Raw genomic sequence first — 21,627 nt, 5'->3', positions numbered from 1 at the left:
GCTAATGTTTTTAGCACAAGTCTATGGTATTTTACATTGTATAAATTAGCCTAGCGGCTAGCAGACTTTTCTTCTACTCATATGATGCCAGGGACAACAGTAACATTTAACAATGGTAACATTACAAAATTTGGCTCCATTACAATTCACAAGGTTCATTGACAAAACAACTGTCTTATACTACACGTTTCTAAAACAAATACAACATGCTAACGTTATTAGCGCCAGCCTTTGGCATTTTACATTGTATAAATTAGCCTAGCGGAAGTTTCCTCTGCTCATATGAAGCCATGATGAATCACACACAAGACTTAAAATGCTATTTTGTGGAGGCTTTATTGTCTTCACAATTTATTGTTTATCATCTGTGACATTAAAGTAAATAAAAGCTTCATTTCCACTGAGAGAAATGGTTTCAGCTAACAAGAATAGACAAGAGGTCTGCGTTGCCACAACATGTAGTTACATTTCCAGGGTGGTGCACGTCAGGCTATGACGTAGGGTATGGCGTTGATTTAGTGCAAAAGTATAAATACCGCATTAGAATGATGAGCCGTTTATATCTTCCTAGGGGGTGGGTTCTTGTCCACAGAGTCCGCCATGTTGCACGGCCACCATTACAGTGTAGTTAGTAGCCCCTCTGCTCAGTGTTGGAGATACTCTGATTTATAACATGAAACTGTGTTAATTGAGTGATTTTACCAGTTTGAATCACCAGGTCCATTTTTCTGGGAGAAAAAGAGACCTCTGTTGATAATTAACTCCTGGCACAAACCTTCTAAACAATGAACACTGAAGGAATTCTAACCAGAGGAAGTTTCAACTGGTTGCAATGTGCAGTCCTCACTGCTAGATTTGACTAAATCCCCCTAAACTTTACACACTGAACCTTTAAATGTGAAAAGTAATAAACTAAGTTGGAAACTAAACTAAAACTTAAGAAACTCAAACTAACTCAAATGATCTCAGTGATAAGATATCTGTCTTGAGCTGGTTTCAAATGACTAATATCAATGGTATACACATGTGGGAGTTTTTGTATTGATACCTACATGTATCTGCACCTTGGGTGATCTTCGGAAGGGAAAACAGGTACATCGAGTGACACTCAGAGACATCATTAAGATGAAGTGTGGCCTTTGAGGGCTTCTGCAAGCACAAACTGTGGCTGTCTGTTTAGCCCACACACCACAAGTGCACTGAGGATGGTTCAAGTGCAGCATCAGCTCACCCACATGGCATTCATTTGGGCCATTCCTCGTGCTCTGGGCTACACGTCAGAGCAGCGAAAATACACCTGTCAGGGGGACAAAAATACCGACTTCTCATTATCCAAGGAGATGGCATATCCGTGTGTCTGAAGGGAGCAGGCGTAATGAGTATTTGTGGGTTTTATGGTCTCTTTTGTGCAACGGGAAGCCTGGCGAAATAACACCCCCTTGTTTTTGTTGTGTCTGTCCTCGAGTGAATCCTCGAATTAATGGGATGAAGTAGTCAGTGTATCAAGGTGAAGCAGTTTGATTTGTATTTCAAAGGCTGCGATTATTCAGGTGCGAGGTTAACTGACAGCCGTGAATAACATTTATGACTTGCAAATGACCGTTTGGGTTGGCCATTAATTCACTCATCAATCTTCGGGATTTATGCACAGGTGCTTGTTCATGCAGATTTTTTTTTCAGAGGTCCTTGGCTATTAGATTATATTCCAAACAGCATGCTGCATGAATAATTCAGATATATGGCTAAATGAGCATCCTGATGAACACGTTTTGTGCCTTGAATATTCACAACCAGAAACAGTAAACAGTGGAAATTTTCAATAAATGTCATAAACTGAATGTTTAGTGCTTTTATAACTCCTGCATAATGATAGCCGCTGTGGTTCCCACCTCACCCCCTCCCAAATACCTCCGTAGGGATTTGTCTATTTTGTTGTTGTCACTAAATATGTCTGTCAGCATCTGATGCTTGGAAATATTGACAGTGTGGACATTATTTCAGGTTTTGGCAACTAACGTGTGACATCTTAGGCACTGGATATTTTCATACTGGAGCTTCCCTGCACATTTGAGTCGTGTTGTACTTAAAGAGATGCTTTGCCAGTTTTCAACCAGATATGTAAACTTTGTAAACTTCCCTCCATCGTACCAGCACACAGATCTCCCTGCTTATCTTGCTTTGGCTGTTGCTTGAAGTACAGACTTTACTTCGGCATTTCTGTATACCTGCCACCACGGACACAAAAAGTATAGAAGTGCAGACCAAACACAGATCAAACTGTACAACTAGGCAGCACTGATCAATATAAACCAACATTCTGTTCCTGTATTGCCAATATCTCACCTAAAATGACTTCCAAAACATATTTTAGTGCACTGTTTGGCTGTAATACAAGAACTTTGATCAGGTAGTGGGTGCCATACTGTTTCCTGTATTGTAAAAACGGAGGCTGAAAATACTGAGATCAAACTATAAAACTAAGCAGTGCCGATCGATATGAACCAAGATTCTGTTGCTGTGTTGCTTTTTTCTCAAACACACATTGCAAAAGTCCAAATGGACAAGCTTGCATTACGCAGAGAGGTTAAAAAGAGGAGAAGTCACGATGTCATATGGTTGTATCCTTGGGGTACAACACAATGTGCAGTAAAATTTAGTCTCCAATTGCTGGAAGGCTCAATAGCTGGGTGACAGCCTAAGGTGGAGAGAGCACACCGCTCTGCCCTTCCACGTGCAAACGAGGAAAGCCTGAGGCAGAGAGAGCAAACCTCCCTGCCCTTCCATGCGCCTACATGGAAACCCTAAGGCAGGGAGAGCAGCAGCAAAGACAAACAGAAATGACGTTGATAAGTCCGACACAGCAAAAGGAGGAGCTGGGGTGGAGGCAGGTTGCAAAGCGGCTTGCAGAGGAAGCAGCAACAGTAGGCAGGCCAGAGCAGTTTGAATAGGGCCCCCTGAATGAGATTTGCCAATTGGTTGCATAGAAAGGAATCATGGGATCCATTAGTTGACTCCCTTCCATCAATCAGCTGCTCCATCAGTTGATTGGCTGTTTGAGATCAGCTGGTGTAGCTGGGATGTGAGTTGAGCTTAACATTGTGTCCTGCCTGAACTAATGCTATGCTAAATATATGGGTGAGAACTACAATTACTGAAAAGGTCTAAACAAAGACAATGAACAAATGCTTTCTATTTGAAAACGTTCTGAACACTGAAAATCTACACATACCCAAAAATGTTTGTCAGGCTGAGCGCACTCAAAGAGACTAAAACGAGTGCACCCAAAGAGCACCTGAGTGGACACCACCCCTTTTTTCTAATGCCAGCTAGCTCCAGTTACTTGACACATGTGTCATACCCCATAGCTCCCATGAAGTCACAGTGTACCAGCCTTTATTTTATAGCCCTGGCATTAAATCACCCACCAGCTGGAGTATTTATTGGTCCAATGTGGCGCAGTGCACTCTGGTAGTCGTAGGTTTTCTACATCTTGCGCAAAAGCAAATGCCACAGCCCCTTCTCTCTGTTTTCTCTAGTTGTGTAGCACCAAATTCAAAAGAATTTGCATCTTCCTACTGCATAGACAGTCCAGTCTTATGTAAAGACTATCTTTCCAGCAGTGAAATAATTTTTAAACATTAATCATAATGATGTTGCTGATACATGTGTAATTGGTGTTTGCAGACCTCGTGGAAGCAAAGCTTGTGGGAGTCCTGGACATTTTGGATGAGGAGAACCGTCTCCCTCAGCCTAGCGACCAGCACTTTACTCTGGCTGTTCACAGCAAGCATAAAGACCACTTCAGACTGACGGTCAGACCTCTTAGCCGTGCTCTCCCACCCTCTCTCGTCTCCCACTATCTCTCCTATTCTCTCTCGCCGCCTGCTTATTGCTTTCTCCCCAGTATTCTGCTATTATTCTCTTTCTTTGTGCACGAAGTTCTTTTGTGAGACGAGGCAGTGACGTAACCGCACACCGGTTTAGTCATTGTGATCATTTTTACTCTGCCTGTTTTTTAACAGCAGTTTTGGGGATGACGCACAGTCCCGAGCCCTCCCTCTGTCTCTGTCATTGTTGCTATTGTTCGTCACTCTGTCTGTATCTGTGCAAGCATGAAATCCTTTTAGAAATGTAGCCTTGACACCAGTTCAGGCTTAAGATTACAGCTGGCTGGCTGCAGCCACCCTCTATACTGCGGGGAGAGTTATTACTCAAATAAGCACTATTCTGTACATTTAATAGGGTGAAAGACATTAATCTTAATCTAAAGTGCCTGCATATGCCATGAGCTAACATTTTTTGCTGTATAGTTTTCACACTTTAAGGGTAATTTATTATGGTTCCCCTCACCGATGAAGCTAATGGAGCTTAAAATGCTGGGTACCACTGCTTTTCTTTATCCTGAATTGTTTCTGGTAATGGATTTTTTTGGGTCCTTTATAATACTTGAGCCAGATAAGATTAATGGAGCTTTAAAAAGTCACTATTATTTCCTTGCAAGTAAACATGTTAAATAACCACAAATTACCTTGTTCAGAGATTGTGAGAATACGTCCATATTTATTACATAATTTCTGTCTTTTTGGCTTTGTTTCACTGTGCTTCATAGATTTTAATGTTTCATTCTCCAACCCGGCCCTCCTCATTCAATAGTGGTGTGGATAAACACGATTCTGCTGTAGAGATGGTGATGGATAGAATTAGAGTGAAATCGATATGTATGTGTTTTAGCACTGTCATTACATTCGATTTGCCTTCTCCCTCTCTCCACTTAGGTTCCGAGGAAGTCGAAGTTGACCATTCACAGGAATCTGCGGGATGACGAGGGCTTCATCATCAGGCACTTTGCCGGAGCAGTCTGCTATGAAACAGTAAGATCTTATTACTGTATACAGGGATGTTGGGGCCAGGTAGTTTTCACATTCACACATCTACATGTTGATTAGTTACATAACACAGTGGAGTAACTAGCAGCTAAAGCTAGCTTAAAGCTCTTATGTGTTTGATACCCTGGTATTAATGTCATTAATGCGTTGAGAGAATTTTGTTCAAATTTGGCACAAACGTCCACCTGGACTCAACGATGAACAGATTAATGTTTTTGGCCACAACTCAAGAATTCATGCGCCAATTATGACAAGATGTCACGTAAATGTCTATTGAAATAAAATGATGACGTGATGACATTTTATATCCAAAAGGTCAAAGGTCATCTCTATTGTGACATCATCATTTTCTGGCCATTATTCAACGTCATAACTCAGGAACAAAAAAGAGACATTTGGTCAGATACTGAATTGGTGACACTAATCTCGGTGTCCAACTTGAAACTGTGCTGATTGTATAGATCTTCTGTGCTGTGGCGCTGAAGATGTGTGTGAAGCATCCATGTTTAAGACTATGTAGCTTCTTTGCAGCAACATCCATTTTTGTCATGGATCAGTACAGGAAGGACCTAAATGAAGGGCAGCAGGCAGGTTCAAGGTTTACAAAAAGTGAGCTTTAATAAAACTGATAAAAAAACATCCAAAAACAGTCAGGTAACTGAAAGTCCAAAAGAAAGATGAACCAAAACCTAACTGAAAACCAGCTAGGATAATACAATAAACTCAGGGAAGAAATCCAACAGAATACAAAACACCAGGCAGGAAACAGAGCAGGGAACAACATCAAGAACACAGGGATGAACACAGACAAACTGACAAAGAACAAAGGGAAACACACAGGTAGGCCTATATATACACAGAAAATTAATCACAGGAATGAGACACAGCTGGAGTAGGAGGACATGGGCAATAGAAGGGAAATGGAGATTGGCTAACAACAAGTGTGGTGGAGAACACTAGGGTGGAGCAAACAAGACTAATACAGAACAGGTGTGAAGGGAAGACTCTGGGAACAGGGAAGGACTAACGAGACAGGTGGACAAGAGGTGTGACAGAAACAGGTGGGAAAACACACAAAAGCAGGAAGTAAAACCAGACATGACACATGAGGGGAGGATCTGCAAAATAAAACAGGAACCAGATTAAACATGAAGGAATAACATGAAACAAGGAAGAAGACAAACAGAAAACCCCAAAACAAAGTCCACGAGATACTAGAATATAAACAAAACTCAGGATCATGACACATTTTTGAGGCATTGTCTACTTACTGTCATGGCTACATATGAGCTCAGGCAGACATGGATGTATATTAATATTATATGTCTATTATAATGATATTGCTGCATCACCATATATTTATTGTCATTTATTGTGTTGTTATCGTCTTGTTCTTTCTCTCTGTCACACAACCCATAGCCTACCCCTGCTCCACCCATCAACCTATCCAGGATCACAGTACACATATACTTATCACTGCCTCTCATCCAAACATCCACACACACCTTGCCCAATCTAATCTAAGCTCTACACCTGGTTTCTTATCACATCATCACATATACATGATCATACTTAATGTTATTGTCAATGTCTGTCCATTGCTTCTATCTTTATTATGTTTTGTCTATATATGTATACATGTCACACTTTTTCTGTCACGTTATTTTACCAGCAAAGGAAAAACAACAAATAAAAAAACAAACTAAATAAGTTGCTTTGGTGATGTGTTATGTAGTCTGCAGGGATTTAGGCTTTCTCCATTCGTTTTTGCATCTTGTACATCTCTCTGAAAGTCTCCCCTCACATAAATGTATGCGTTTGCATGTTTTTGTCCACAGACTCGGTTTGTGGAGAAGAATAACGATGCCCTCCACATGTCCCTGGAGAGCTTAGTGTCTGAATCGAAAGACAAATTTGTTCGAGAGCTGTTTGAGAACTCAATCACCAACAAGGACTCCAAACAGAAGGCGGGCAAACTCAGCTTCATCAGCGTTGGCAACAAGTTCAAGGTCATTTTTCATTGTTAATCACTGAACATAATGTACTTTTCAGTTTATATTTCAGTAGGTAATTTTGAGCAAATACAGTTGTTTTTTTCATACTAAGGATTACTTCACCAAATTCAAACATTTAGATGTTACAGTATTTTGTGTTAATGTCTTTTATTGTCAAAGACATGTAGATTACAGTATATTTACAGTATATTTATAGGTTTTGGCCAGCTGTACATGTGGCAAAATACAACAATTTAATTTGATATGCGGTTTTCCAGGCAAAATTATGTAGATGTACTTTTTTAGATACACTGATTTGCTGTCTAGTATTGCCTACTGGTTTAGAGGAGTACAATTTTGTAAGATAGTTCACGGTACTCCTTTATCTTTTCAGCTTCTTCTCAGACTTTTCTAACTGTTATCCCTAGACCTCTGGTGTAACTTTTTAACCTTTCCACTCTCCTTCCGTCCTTCCTTCGTATTCAGGGTTCCCCTCTCTTAGATTTCTTCCATCTCCCACCTCTTTCCTCTGAGAAAACCTTCCTTGGTGGATAAAGCTGGATAAAGTCAGCTTGAGGTATAAAAGCGAGGTGTTAGGAAACCAGGAGAGTGAAAAAATAGGAGTAAGAAAGAATGAAACACTCACACACGAAACTGTGCTGAGTGAGCCAGAAGCACACACCTTTCAGTTGTGTCTCATGCTCCAGCAACAACCAAAAAAGCCAACTCCATCCTCAGATTTGAGGTTTCTTTACCATTAATGTCGCTTCTTTGCTTTTATCACTAATGCACCGGATATAGACTCAAGCACAAAGATGATGTGTGTGTGATTCAAAAAGGCTCTAATAGCTAGAGTGTGTTGTATGGAGAGGAAATGTAGTCTTTATTTTCTTCACCAGGAAACATGTTAGGACAGATACATTCTGTCAAAGTAAGTAGTCTGTAAAATGTAATGTGAAATATAAGACTCTTGTTAAGGTCTGTAATAACATCCACATAAACACAGACAGTGAAAAAGTTTGCATGTTGGTAGTATTGGATCTCAGTGCTGCATTCGACACAGTTCACCACGACATATCACTGGACAGACTGGAAAACTGGTTCAGTCTTTTTGGCACACAACTAAACTGGTGGGAATCCTATCTGAATGACACTATTTTGTGTTGATTTGTATTTATATACAGTATCTGAGTGCACAAAAATTACATGTGGAGCACCCCAAGGCTCCGTCCTATTTAACATGAAAAACAAAAAATATCTCATCATAATTACACACACAACAAACAGATTTATGGCATGTGGAGTCCCCCAAGGCTCTGCTCTTGGGCCACTTCTATTCAGCATAAAAAGCAACAAAACAATGATGTGCCATGATAGATCACATGATTCCCTGCAACCAACTGGCGAATCTCATTCAGGGCGCCCTATTTAAACTGCTCTGGCCTGCTGGCTGTTGCTGCTTTCTCTGGGGGGGGGGCTTTGCTGCTGCTCTCTCCCTGCCTTACGCCAGGGCCACACCGCCCGCGGAAGCGCCGCGAATAGCCTCGAAGCGCCGAGAAGAGAAGGCAGTTTCCTTTCGGCGCCCATGTTAACCGACTGTGTCGTCCACACTGGCCGCGCCGCGCCGGGAAGCTCCGCGGCAGGCTCACGATTTGCAGCGATCAGTTCGGCGTCTGGTCTATTTTCTGCGCGAGCCGCGAGCGAATGTGTCAAGCCAGGCAGTGAAAAATAACAGCTGGGAGCAGAATCGCTTGTCGACGGCGTGGAGAAATGCGCGTCTATGTGAACGGAGGTTCTCCGGCGCGCGCGAGAATTTTGGTGCGCTGCGCTTCGCAGGCAGTGTGGCCCTGGCGTTAGGCTTTCCATGTAGGCGCATGGAAGGGCAGAGAGGAGTGTAGAAGAGGCTTTCTGCATAGGCCTGAGGAGAGGCAGAGAGGCCCCAGAACAGAGCAAATATAATACTGCAAATGGAAATAAAGTTTTCTTTGACTTAAAGTGGTCCTGAACTAAAGTTATTGTTTTTGAAGCCAAAGATGAATGATTTAAAAGTCAGTGCTGAGCTTAATTTTAAATTCAGGACGTTTAAATCCACAAACCAGGCCAGAAATTAGTGTTTTTTAACATACACATTAAGACAGTCACAAAATCAGCTTACCTTCACCTTAAGAATACCTCAAGAATTAAAGCACTTACGCCTCAGCAGAATTTAGAAAAACTTTTCCATGCATTTATCCTCAGTCGGCTCACCCACTGTAACGCTGATCAGACAGCTGCAGCTGATTCAGATCGTCTGGGACAGGTCTGCTTAGTGTCTGCAGAGTAAAAACTAAACACAGAAAAAGCAGCATTTAGTTTTTCTGCTCCACATATCTGGAACAAACTCCCAGAAAACTTGAGGTCTGCTCCAACTCTCAGTTGTTTTAAATCAGGGCAGAAGACTTAACTGTTTGCCATTGCATTTTATTAAATTATTTTGGGACCATTCATTAATGTCTTACACTGCACTGTAGCTCCACTGTAATGTTTATTTTACGGTTTAATCTTTATTCTATTCTATCAAATTGTAATGTTCTATCTTACTTTGTTTGGATCCTTTATATCCTGTGAATGTGTCTTTTATATTACCTCCTATATTGCCTTATGTTTCTTTTTTATTTAGTCTAATGCCTTTTATATACAGCACTTTGTTTTTCCTCATTGTTGAAGGATGATATACAAATAATTTGGCTTATTTTGCCTTTATCCCTCCATGACTGTTAACTCTGGTTGCTTCCTTCCCTACTACCTCATTTAAATTACTGTCTGGGCTACCTTCATTAAACATTATAAATAAACCAATAACCATCTCATTTCGTCTGCTTGCACACACAGACCCAGCTAAACCTGCTGCTGGAAAAGCTCCGCAGTACAGTGAGTAATATGTCAGTTTTTTCTCCGTTTTATTGTATATACTTTACTGCTCAGGATCACTCAGTCCTTATTAATCTATGTGTGCACAGGGCTCAAGTTTCATCCGCTGTGTAAAACCCAACCTGAAGATGGTCAGCCACAAGTTTGAAGGAGCTTTGATTCTCTCACAGCTGCAGTGCTCAGGTAGGACCAAGGACAGTGTGTACAGAATGTACTGTGACATTTTAGAGCAGGAGTTGTTATATTTATAATCTTTCGGATCAGTGAATATACTAAGGATATCTTAGTAGCTCTACTGTAAGTGAAGCAATTCCAGGGTCACCCCACTTAAAGTGTATTCATTGAATCATTGATGGATTAATGGATAGGTCCACCGGGCGAAAGCCAAGGGGCTCAAAGTGTCCCCCTCGGCTTCACCTGCAAAATGTCACTCAAAGTAATGCAAAGGACCACAGAGAGACACAAATTACTACAAAAAGATGCAAAACAGCTGTAAAGAGACATAAAATTACCATAAAGACACAAAATGACTACAAAGAGATACCAAACAGGTACGAAGAGACAACAAGATATGCACAATGACTACAGAAAGGGGCAAAACAACCACAAAGGGATATCAAATGACTACAAAGAGACCTAAAGCAACTACAGAGAGATCTAAAATGACAACAAAGAGATGCAAACAGCTGCAAAGAGACACAAAGAGACACACAATGACTACAGAAAGGGGCCAAACAACCACAAAGAGACATAAAATGACTACGAAGAGATGCAAAACAGGTGCGAAGAGACAAGAAGAGATGCACAATGCCTACAGAAAGGGGCCAAACAACCACAAAGAGACACAAAATGACTACAAAGAGATGCACAGCGACTATGAAAAGTGGCAAAGCAACCACAAAACGACATAAATGACTACTAATAGACAGAAAAAGACTTCAAAGAGATGCAAAACAGCTGCGACGAGACACAAAGACATGCACCATGACTACGGAAAGGGGCAAAAAAAACTTAAAAAGACATAAAATGACTACAAAGAGACTTAAAGCAACAACAAAGAGATATGACTACGAAAAGATGCAAAACAGCTGCGAAGAAACACAAAGAGACACACAACGACTACATAAAGGGGCAAACCAACCACATACACAAAAAAACTAGAGACACAGAATGACTGCAAAGAATAGTAAAGCAACGGGGCATCGGTGGCTTAGTGGTAGAGCAGGCTCGCCATGTACATGTCCGCAGCGGCCCGGGTTCGAGTCCAGCCTGTGGCCCTTTGCTGCATGTCATCCCCTCTCTCTTTCCCCCCTTCACACTCANGTGGTAGAGCAGGCTCGCTATGTACATGTCCGCAGCGGCCCGGGTTCAAGTCCAGCCTGTGGCCCTTTGCTGCATGTCATCCCCTCGTCCAGCCTGTGGCCCTTTGCTGCATGTCATCCCCTCTCTCTTTCCCCCCTTCACACTCAACTGTCCTGTCCATTAAAGGCAAAAAATGCCCCAAAAAATATCTTTAAAAAAAAAAAAGAATAGTAAAGCAACTACAAAGAGACACAAAATTAGAGAGAGATGTGTTTCAACTACGAAGACTGCAACATGATATATTTCTAATGTGGATATGACATACACAAGAACCTCAGAGTTTGAACTATATTGGACCTTTCTTTAAAAAGGAAAGCCTCAGTTTCTTTAGAGAATGCAGGTTATATAAATTTACATTTCCTCCCACTGCTTCCCACAAAGGTTGAATTATGTTAAACTGTGGTGACTGGAAAAACCTTTGGAGGCATCTGACTTTGTATGTTGTAATGTATTTCAGTGCAGTTTGTCCTTGTTTGACACTGTCAAGTTTATAGATGGTTCCCTTGTCATGTTAGATTAATTATGGGGGTTTTGTAAATGTTGCACCTTCACTTTGGGGCACGTTGTTCATTCTTCATGTTGCTTTAAGAAAAAAAAAAAAACAGCATAAAATGGTGCTAAATTGTGTGTTCTGACGTCACTACATACTGCTACTGTGATTGATGCAGAAGTTAATATGACCCTGCCACCGCCTTTGTGATTGCATTAAAGCAACATTGTTCTTTCATGCATTGCATTCACACTTACATGCACACACATCAGACACTGATGAGGTACTAAGAGAATAATGTATGTTACAGGTTTGAGCTTGGTTGCATTAAGGCTCATGGTGTTCCTTTGATAGGCTGGTTACCTTTGAGCTTGTATTGTTACTCCATGGTTTCAGTTTCTCTTCAATAGATCACTGTTGTCTTTGTGTGTTTGTCTTGATCAGGCATGGTGTCAGTGTTGGACCTGATGCAGGGGGGTTTCCCCTCCAGAGCCCCCTTCCATGAGCTCTACAACATGTATAAACAGTACATGCCTGACAAGCTCACACGCCTGAATCCACGACTTTTCTGCAAGGTGGGATTACGTAAACTCATATGTTTCTGCTTCACTGGAGAAAGACAAACGTGTAATCTGTTAAAGTAAAGCCCAATTAGTTGTGTAAGAAAAAGCCTATAGCTACACTGACCCATCAACAGTTTAGTGCCCCACATTCTTACCACTTATACAATATTATTATGTCACTGAATGTGTATTTGTATTTTTGTAGGCTTTGTTCAAAGCTCTGGGACTAAATGACAATGACTTCAAGTTTGGATTGACCAGGGTGTTCTTCCGCCCGGGAAAGGTACAGAGAAGTTAACAGAACTCATTACGCAGTAATGTTGCAGATCATTGTACAGAACTCTATGAATATTTCTTAAACTACGTGGATCATATTTTAACTTGGTAATTTTGTGTCTGTGTTCATGCATCAGTTTGCTGAGTTTGACCAGATCATGAAGTCAGATCCAGACCACCTCGCAGAGCTACTGAAGAAAGTCAACACGTGGTTGGTGTGCAGCCGCTGGAAGAAGGTCCAGTGGTGCAGCCTGTCTGTCATCAAACGTAGGTTCAATCTAATGGACAGATCTTGTGATGTATAACTCAAGCAGCCTCGGTACGAGCATCTGCAGTGTAGCGAGGGAATGATTCTGATGGTCTTTCTGTTTTCTCTAATAGTCAATTTTAGTGGTTATGCTCAACTTAACATAGGCACCATATCCTGAGCTGGCCAAATCTGGCCCAGGATACAGTGCCAGGAGTCCAGCCAACCAATTTCTAATTCACAGTGAAAATAAATTAATTTACACTGTGAAGTTTTTTGGCCTTCAGCTGCAAAAAAGGCATTAAGATAAAGCTTGTTTATATATATATATAAAAAAAAAGTGCCAGGGGAGGGTCCCCCAGGCTAAGCCATGAATTTCCTCTCATCCTAGAAATGCCCCTGCGGACAGCTGACCTATGCAGGGCTGCTGTGACTGGATTTACCTCTTATTCATTTAATGTGATAAATAATATTAATGTTTGTTTATTAACTGGCCCTTGGCCCACTGTCATTTTGCAAACATGGCCCCCGGGCACAGCAACTTTAGTATGCCTGCTTTAGTGTATTTTAGGATCGTGAGTAAAATATGTAATCATTTAACATGGTCTTTGCCTGGGTTATGTCTGTTTTAGGTGCAGACACTTCCTATAAAGTCATGATTAACTTCCATTTTTAAGAATTTAGCATATGTGTAGCCTGATGAACTGTTTGTGTGTCTGTCATTATGCCAGAGGTGTGGGCTTGAGTCATCCGACTTGGACTTGAGTCAGACTGGAGTCACAAATCTGGTGACTTTAGACTTCAAAGTCAAAACAGACTTGCAACTTGACTTGCACTTCAACACCAATGACTTGTAACTTCAATTGGACTTAAACCTTTTGACTTGAAAATACTTGATACCTTCCCCTGAACCCAAAGATGAAAGGGTATGTCATTTAACAAGTGTGCCACAAATCAACTCATTTCCCGAACATCCACTTTGTCTGAACTAATCCTAAATCATCCAATCAAGTTGCAGGAGAGAACCATGAAGAACTAACGTTGGATTAATGAGCTCCAGTTGGGAAAAATAATACCAAAGATGACTTTATTTCGTAGAAAAACTATGCAGGCGTCAACAAAAGAATGCATAGCAGCATGTACAAACGTGTGGGTCAAAAATTATAGTTGGAGACGCAACAACTTCCAACTTCATTTGATTTTCCTGTGTCTGACGTCCAAATCATTGACGAAGGGGTAGTGTCTGACGACTTCGGAATGAGAACGGGCTGGAGGGGGAGGTCATAATCACTGATAAGGTTATTCCTGTCATGGTCTGTTTGCATAAGTTCAGCAAATGGTCTGTCTCCCCCTCATAGTCTATATCTGACCCATCGCTGTCACAATCACTGGAGACAGCTTCTTTTTTTTTTATTGTGAGGGACAACTGTAAGGTTGTATGCATTGCCTTGGCTTTTACCTAGATCCCACATATCCGAAATTTTACTCAAAGTGAACCTAAAACAAGAACGATGTGTATCAGTACATGTACATTTAGATGTGCTGTGTTGTCCCACTGGTCACTATTGTTGCCGTCAACATGTTCACTAATTCTGTCACCACAATGAACAAAGCTGAGTTATTGTAAATGCACATATCAATACTCAACACCTTAAAGATGATGTGTACCAAAAATGTCTGTCCTATCTTTATGTTAACACACTTTACTGACCTTTTGTTTGGGAGCTTTGATGCAGCCTTTCTTGCCTCATGGTGCAACCAGGAAGTAAACGGCTCTGGTCATGTGACAATTTATACTAAACATGCGACACTGCATGTATTTCATTGAGACCCTTTGTTGCTGGAAATGCACTGACACATCATTCCTTAGCATTTTTAGAGCCTTAAAACTGAAAACTTTTTTTTGGTGGTTATTATTACGACCACTGGTATTAAACGGGTTAAAAAAAAAAAAGTGTATGGGTGTCTCTAATATGCAGCCATATCTACATCCCGCAAGACTTCTACACAAAAAGTGCAAATGAATAAAAAAAAAAGAAAAAGAATAATTGAAGAAAGGCCAGAAGCACAAGTTATTTTTGTTAGTCAAGTTATTTCACTTTCCACTGCATGATGTATAAGATGCTTTGTCATTCCCCCACAGTTTTATTATATAGCTCTGATAGCTACACTAAATCATATTTCACGCTTTCCCATTCATTCTGAATATTGAGAGCGGCAGCCTCTAGCAATATGGAATAGTACTCTAAAAGCAGTTCCCTGAACCATTATGCTCTGTGCCAAGTTATTGATTTCCACCATTTAACAAAGTGCAGGCAGGCCTCTGATTATTTGTGTGAAAGCATCAAATGAAATTACATTAGCGTTAGAAGAGAACGACGCCTCTGCTTGACCACGCAGTTCTTGCATAAATGACCTGAGGAAATTTATGTCCTCGGTCCTGGTCATTTATTTCCTTCAACACCTCACCTTATTATCGCACTTTCATATACGTGTGTGTGAGAGTGTGAGAGAGATGTAGTGTGTGTACGATATTCTGCACTGCCTGTTTTTGTGCCTGATCAATATTACCCATTATAGCAGCTTATACAAGGCTGTGACATTGGCTGTGGCATAATTTGAGCTTTAATTTTTCAGGTACATATTCATCTTTAAAAATAAAGTTCTTACTACAATTATTTTTCTACATCTTTGTTTGAATCCTCTTCTTTTTTCTCCTTGTCTTCCACAGTTCGGAACAAGATGAGTTACAGAGCTCAGGCCTGCATTAAGATTCAGAAGACTGTCCGCATGTGGTTGTGTAAGAGGAAGCATAAGCCTCGGTGAGTCTCCTCCTGGTTCTGGTGCCCTGCGCACAAACACACACACACACATTCATCATTTTTACCATCTTCCTGCTTGTCTGTGCCCTTTGCTCTCTTATGTTTTTTCCCTCTCACCCTGAACTCTCTTGTGCTTTTTATTTAAACTGATTCACGCTTGGCAGGTTTTGATGGCTTCACCCACATTGTGCATTTAAGAGTTCAAATCAATCTCAGAAAGTCATCTGCGGAGAACTGATGTCTCACTGTACTGCTTTGGGAAATGCCGCGTGTCTCGCTGTATTGGGTTGCATTTGGAAAAATGGCCTTTGTGGAAGCAGCCATCCAGATGATGAGTTTCAAGTTTTTTCTTTTAGACTCAGATTTTGATTGTTAGTGGCAGTGTGTGTATATAGATATATGAGGAAATGTTTTATGACAGCATATGCACATTTAGTTCAGTATGAAGAGGGTCATTCCTAACAGTTATTTATCTATTTTTAGTAAAAACCTAAAAAAAGGAAAAAGGCATTGGAAATGTTAAAGGCAGAATGAAACAGAATATGTGGTCAGGATGCAGTTATGAAGGGTATATTTAAAGTGCTCGATATTGGGAGCAGCTTGGCGAATACGGATTTGCACAGTAATGTAAAGAAATGTTGGCCTCCATCCACACCTCCCTCATCTGCATTACAGTCAGGAAGTGGAGGATGGGGGGGGGATTGGTAAATCAGAACACAACCATGCGCTCATATAAAGATATAACCAAAGTTTTTGCTAACTGAGATCCAAACACACACCTCTAACCCATAATATTGCTCTGCTAGCTAAAGTAATCTACAAGCTAACAGTCAAGTTGGATTTTTTTTTTTTAAATTTTGTTTTACCAAGGTTATCATAGTTAACTAAAATTACATTAAAAACTAAAAATAAGTGTGAAAAAATATTTTAGTCAGCTGAAATACCCATACTGAACTTCTTGAAATTAAGTAAAATCATGTTTATGCATCTGTGTTCAACATAAGTCCTCAAACATGTTGAAATGTTTAACAGAAAGGAAGGAGAGGAGGATGCCCCTAACTAAGAATTTTCCTGGTCAACCAGTAGTCGTCATTTAGGGCCATTAGTCGACTAGTCGCCCGCATGTTTACGATATCGATTTCATTATTAAATGATATATTTTGGGCGGGGCAACACAATGGTTTGAGTTGAAGGTGTGAGAAAGAATAGTATCAGTAACATTGTTAACACTGTGCTACATTACAGAGAAATACAAAACCGTACTAATGAACCTTCATTAATATAGGCCTATATTTTATCTACAAGTGCACGTCACACACTGAGCGAGCCGCCTGTTAATGATGCTGTCGGTAAAGCAGTAATGATTATGCTAAGTGGCTAATGGGCACGTAGCTACTTCCATGTTTCAGATGATACGTCATGTTTGTAGTCGACCAATGAAGATGAGTTTACATATCACCTTGGGTTCGTCATTCACCATCTCAAAATGCTGAGTGTCACCACTTCCTGTGTCTGTCCTTTCAAATGAATTCCCTTATGATCCAGACATATACAGTGTTGCCAGCTAATGACCTTCCTGGTCAACTTACTTTTGGACGACTATTAGGGGGCAGGCCTAATTGTCACCTCTTATAAACATTGGCCATTTGAATGTAATGCTTCATTCTTACTGAGGCATTCATGTGTACAACATTTGCATTTTTCTCTTCTCTCGTAGCATTGATGGAATGGTGAAGGTTCGAAACCTGAAGAAGCACATGGAGCGGTTCAACGAGGTGGTGAGCGGACTGAAGGAGGGAAAGCAGGAGATGGCCAAACAGGTCCAGGAGCTGGCTGCCTCCATAGACGCTCTGTTAGCAAAGATAAAGGCGAGTCTGTGTTCACCTCTTTCATATCACCCAGGAATTATTGCTCTGCTGATTCTAAAGCTGCTCATGTCAACACTTTTTTCCAGGTGCTTTGAGCATGATACAGTGTGAGCAATGAAACATTTTGCTGTTTGTCTTTATACGTGTTTATCCGCGGAAGAATTTTCCGAGCACACTCCTCGCTTTAAGCGTGACTGCCTCAGACTTATATGGCTGTCTGCATTCACACCTGTAGCTCGGCGGCACAGCCAGTCTTCTGTTGTACACTATGCCCTTTCCTAAGTGTGCTGTGCCCTTTTCTCATTCCTCCTCTCGGAATCAATATTTTCAATCACCTCGGGATAAAAAAGAAGAGCTAGGTGAAGGAGAAGTCCTCTCCTCTCCAATAATATAATTTAGAGAGGCTGTTTTGCTAAATGATCAAACTCGGTTAGTGAAATCCCAGCTCTCCCTGTGCAATAAGCACCCGTCTTATTGGACCCTGTAGGTATGGCGGATCATCACAAACACATCCACATGATATCTGGGCTCTGGCTGCCTAATAGTGTTGATTTGGTGCTGTGTAGTTACCTGTATGCATTCAAAAGGTTTGATTAGAGCGCTCATAGGCTCCTCTGGGTGTCTTGATTGACACCGAAGCACCTTTCTCTCCCCTCTCCCCCAAATCAGCCTCTCCCACTCCCCTATCGTCCTCTGTTAGCATATTAGCAGCCCCACTGTCGACACTCATGGCGTCCTGAGCGCTTAGAAATTGCTCCTGGCGCGGCGTCTCTGTATGAATAATGCATGAGATGCCGATGGCTGTCATTCAGACTTCTATGCGTTGGGGACAAGACCTTGTCATCTTCCGTCCCCGTGTCACTGTTAGAGACCCAGTCTAATGAATCTTCACAATACGGTGACCTCCTCTCCCCCCGCTGATTGTCAGACAAGTATAGTGGGGAATTGAGCATTGTGGCTGCAGTGTGCAAGTGACAGTCACGGTGTCAGTCAGTGTCTTCTCTCGTTGTCACATGGGAGGGTTGCGCCATGGTAACGGTGGAGTGTGTGCCGAGTCAGGCTATAAGTGCACTCGGTGTCACACCTCAAAAATGTCCCCTCGCCTTGTTGAAAGTAAACAAAATTCAGGATAGCATGTTTGTCACCCTAAAGGGAGTCTCATCAGGTTTTTCTGTCATAAACACGGTTTGAGAATTAACTGAATAGTTTGATAGAAGAAGAAATAACAAGTATGTCTTCATTCTGTGACCATGACCTTCCGTTCCGATCTTTCTCTTGACCCCTAGGCCACAGTAATGACCTGGAAGGAGATTGACACAGAGTATCAGGTGCTGGTGAAACGCTCGGAGCAGCTGCTCTCCTCGATGCAAAAGAAGAAGCAGGAGGAGGAAGAGACCGAGAGGCTGAAACATATCGAGGAAGAGATGGAGAAGGAGAGGAAGAGGAGGGAGAAGGAAGAGCAACGGCGCAAACAGGAGGAAGAGGAGAGAAGAATGTGAGTGATTGCAGAGGAGGACTGTCAGTAGATAATAAAGTAAATGCAGTGGTAAAGGTTTGAAACTATAAGTTGTGTGCCAGTCTGAGTTAAAATTTCCTTTTTCCAAACATTTTAGGAAATCAGAGATGGAGATGAAGAGGAAGCAGGAGGAGGAGGATAGAAAAAAGAGAGAGGAGGAAGAGAAGGCTATACAGGTTTGGTTCACCCTAAAATGTCTACTGGTGTACTCTCCTGCTAAAAGGTTGCAAAGCCTTAGAAATAAAAATGTAAGAAAATGACCTCCAAATCAACGCTCATATTTTAGGATGAATATCAAGTTGTGTATATTGTATACTTCTTTAAAAACTTCCTATTGTAGGTTGATTTGCTTGATATTTAGGTGCACAATGACAATAAATTGTAACCATTAGTAGCAGCCAAAATGTTAAATTAATGTTAACGTTAAATGAAGCTCCGACATCTTAGACTTCATAACCATTTGTCATAAAGTGATGCATTCAGGAGCAACAGTACATTACAGGATGTTGTAGAAAAATTAGTCTCAAAAGTCAAACATGGACTGTAAGTTTTCCATAAGCATTTGAACACACCACAAATGTTTTTAAAACAGTCACGACCAAGAGGAGCATACCAAAAGAGTGCCATAGGAATGAGTCCTAAAGCCCAGAAATTAGTTAGCACTCACACTGTTAGCACACGCAGTTTCCTTATCTTAAAGTCAATGGGTTGTTGGTTATACGTCTGAAATAAGGTCAGTCAGCTTATAGAGACTCACATGGTTTGTTCTACGACATAAAACACATCAGTAGATAAACCACTCGTGAATTTGAAGTTTTTTTGTGTCTTAAAAAAAGGTGGTTGCTAACAAATAGCTAAATGAGACCACAGAAGATCATCACGACAAACATGACTACAGCGTCATTGTGTAACAACTGTTGAACCAGGTGAGAGTGGACTCAAACTCACGGCTCTGGAGACAGTTTGGTCGAAAACTGGTCGAAAGGTAGATTTGGTGACAGAGGGACAATCAGTGGAGGCAACAAATCCAACAGGGATGAGGCAGAGGCAGAGTCAGTCAACAGGCTAAATAAAAAAAAAACAAGAAAAGGACACTGGGAAACAAAAGGCTGGAACACTAGACACGCAAGGAGCTAAGATGAACTGGCACTGAGAGGAAACAAGAAAAGCAAATTCAAAATCCAATGAAAAAATCCTGTGAGCTTTTTGACGAGGGAACCAGGTCGACGCTAACTTCCATGTCGGCCTACAGAGAAACGTCATCCCTGGAGCACTGTATAACTTAACTTAAAACAAATTTCACATCTCATGAGGTTCCTTTCCGAGAATCGCCTTAACTTGGTGGAGGGGTTTGTGTGTCCCTGTGAACCTAGGAGCTGTGTTGTCCGGGGCTTATAGCTCCTAGTAGGGTATCCAAAGGCAAAGTGGTCCCAGGGGAGGGGCCAGACTAAGAGCGATTAAAGAAGACCTTGATGACATGCCATATTTGGACTTTGAGCACGGTATGGGGACATCAAGGTACTGAGGGGGGAGCTCGCCAGTGAGTGTCTGGTGGCCGGGCCTTGAGCCATGGAGCCCAATCAGACGCAGCCTCAGCCGGGCCAACCACCCGCAGGGACAGGAATCAGGGTCTGGTGCATTGTGTGCCAGGCAGCAGGAAGGGGCGGGGCCCAGGGCGTGTTGATCCCTGGTGCTGCAGACTGGCTCTGGGGACGTGGAACCATCCTAAACTTACAAATATGGAAGCCCATTTTTACAGATGTGATAAAAAAAGATCCTGCAAGTCATTATAATGATAAACTTTCTCAAAAGAATGAGTAAGTATCTCAAAATAATTAGTAGCCTTTCTGAAAATGACGAGGTAGTATTTAAGATAATGCCAGGCAATGCACGACTTACAGGATCTTTTTTTTCAGATCACATTGGCTGAAATGGTCCTCCATACAAATGACTCACGAGGCTGCTCAGAATGTAGTTTAAAGTATTTGTATTGTGGTTAATCAGCAGAGGAAAATCACACAAACCCATCGTTATGGCTCTAATGTTTCCTCTCAGTGGCAGCCTGCCTGCTCTCTCCTCTAACTGAAACGTTCATTTGGTCTCCAACAGCAACAGCTGGGTCATGACATTGGTCGGATTCCCAGCGGGTTTCCCACAGGGTCTTGATTGATGGTTCCACTTTCTGCACAGTTTCTCCTAACTAAGCTACTTTATCCCTCCGTGTGCTTCCCTGTTTTTATTATCACGCCCTTTACTACTACCTTTATCCATCTCGGCCTGTTTCACTCACTCACATTTCATTTGTCACCTTTTTGTCACGTCGCTACGTCTTTCCTTAATCTTTCTCCTCTGGTTGTATCACCACACACACACACACCTGCTGCTCCAGTTTTCCCATTATGCCTCGCCTTTTTTAACCGCCCATTCATCCATCTGTTTCACGTACATCGCACCTTCTGTACATCTAAAGCTCTTTTTATTCACACAAGGCCAGTTGGACATTTGCATGCTGTCATTTTTTTCCCTTTCTCGTAGTGAGACAGTTGACACCAGGCTGTCATAAGCCACACGTCTCAGGAGACTCTCTGCAGAGTTTGTTTATCCGCAGCTCAGAGGCTCAAAGCTGCAGCGGTAAACTTTCTAAGGGTGTCTGCTGTGACTTAGATGGCATTTTACTCTGTGTTCTGTGCTAT

At 41.6% G+C, this 21,627-nt stretch overlaps 1 protein-coding gene across 2 annotated transcripts in view; it reads left to right on the top strand.

Moving 5' to 3' along the window:
* myo6b (myosin VIb) overlaps positions 1–21,627 on the top strand; it is a 61,070-nt gene that overhangs the window by 25,125 nt on the left and 14,318 nt on the right. For both annotated transcript variants that reach the window (XM_050062604.1, XM_050062605.1), the window contains exons 16-27: positions 3,685–3,812; positions 4,776–4,871; positions 6,725–6,895; positions 9,752–9,790; positions 9,880–9,973; positions 12,087–12,217; positions 12,411–12,488; positions 12,619–12,748; positions 15,460–15,550; positions 17,268–17,418; positions 18,705–18,913; positions 19,032–19,110. In XM_050062604.1, the coding sequence (XP_049918561.1) occupies positions 3,685–3,812; positions 4,776–4,871; positions 6,725–6,895; positions 9,752–9,790; positions 9,880–9,973; positions 12,087–12,217; positions 12,411–12,488; positions 12,619–12,748; positions 15,460–15,550; positions 17,268–17,418; positions 18,705–18,913; positions 19,032–19,110 (1,397 nt within the window). The remainder of the gene's footprint in view (positions 1–3,684; positions 3,813–4,775; positions 4,872–6,724; positions 6,896–9,751; positions 9,791–9,879; positions 9,974–12,086; positions 12,218–12,410; positions 12,489–12,618; positions 12,749–15,459; positions 15,551–17,267; positions 17,419–18,704; positions 18,914–19,031; positions 19,111–21,627) is intronic.

The sequence above is a fragment of the Epinephelus moara genome, chromosome 14, assembly GCF_006386435.1.
Source record: "Epinephelus moara isolate mb chromosome 14, YSFRI_EMoa_1.0, whole genome shotgun sequence".
Taxonomy (NCBI): domain Eukaryota; kingdom Metazoa; phylum Chordata; class Actinopteri; order Perciformes; family Serranidae; genus Epinephelus; species Epinephelus moara.
The sequence above is the reverse complement of the archived record's forward strand: the minus strand, read 5'-3'. Positions and strand labels throughout refer to the sequence as shown.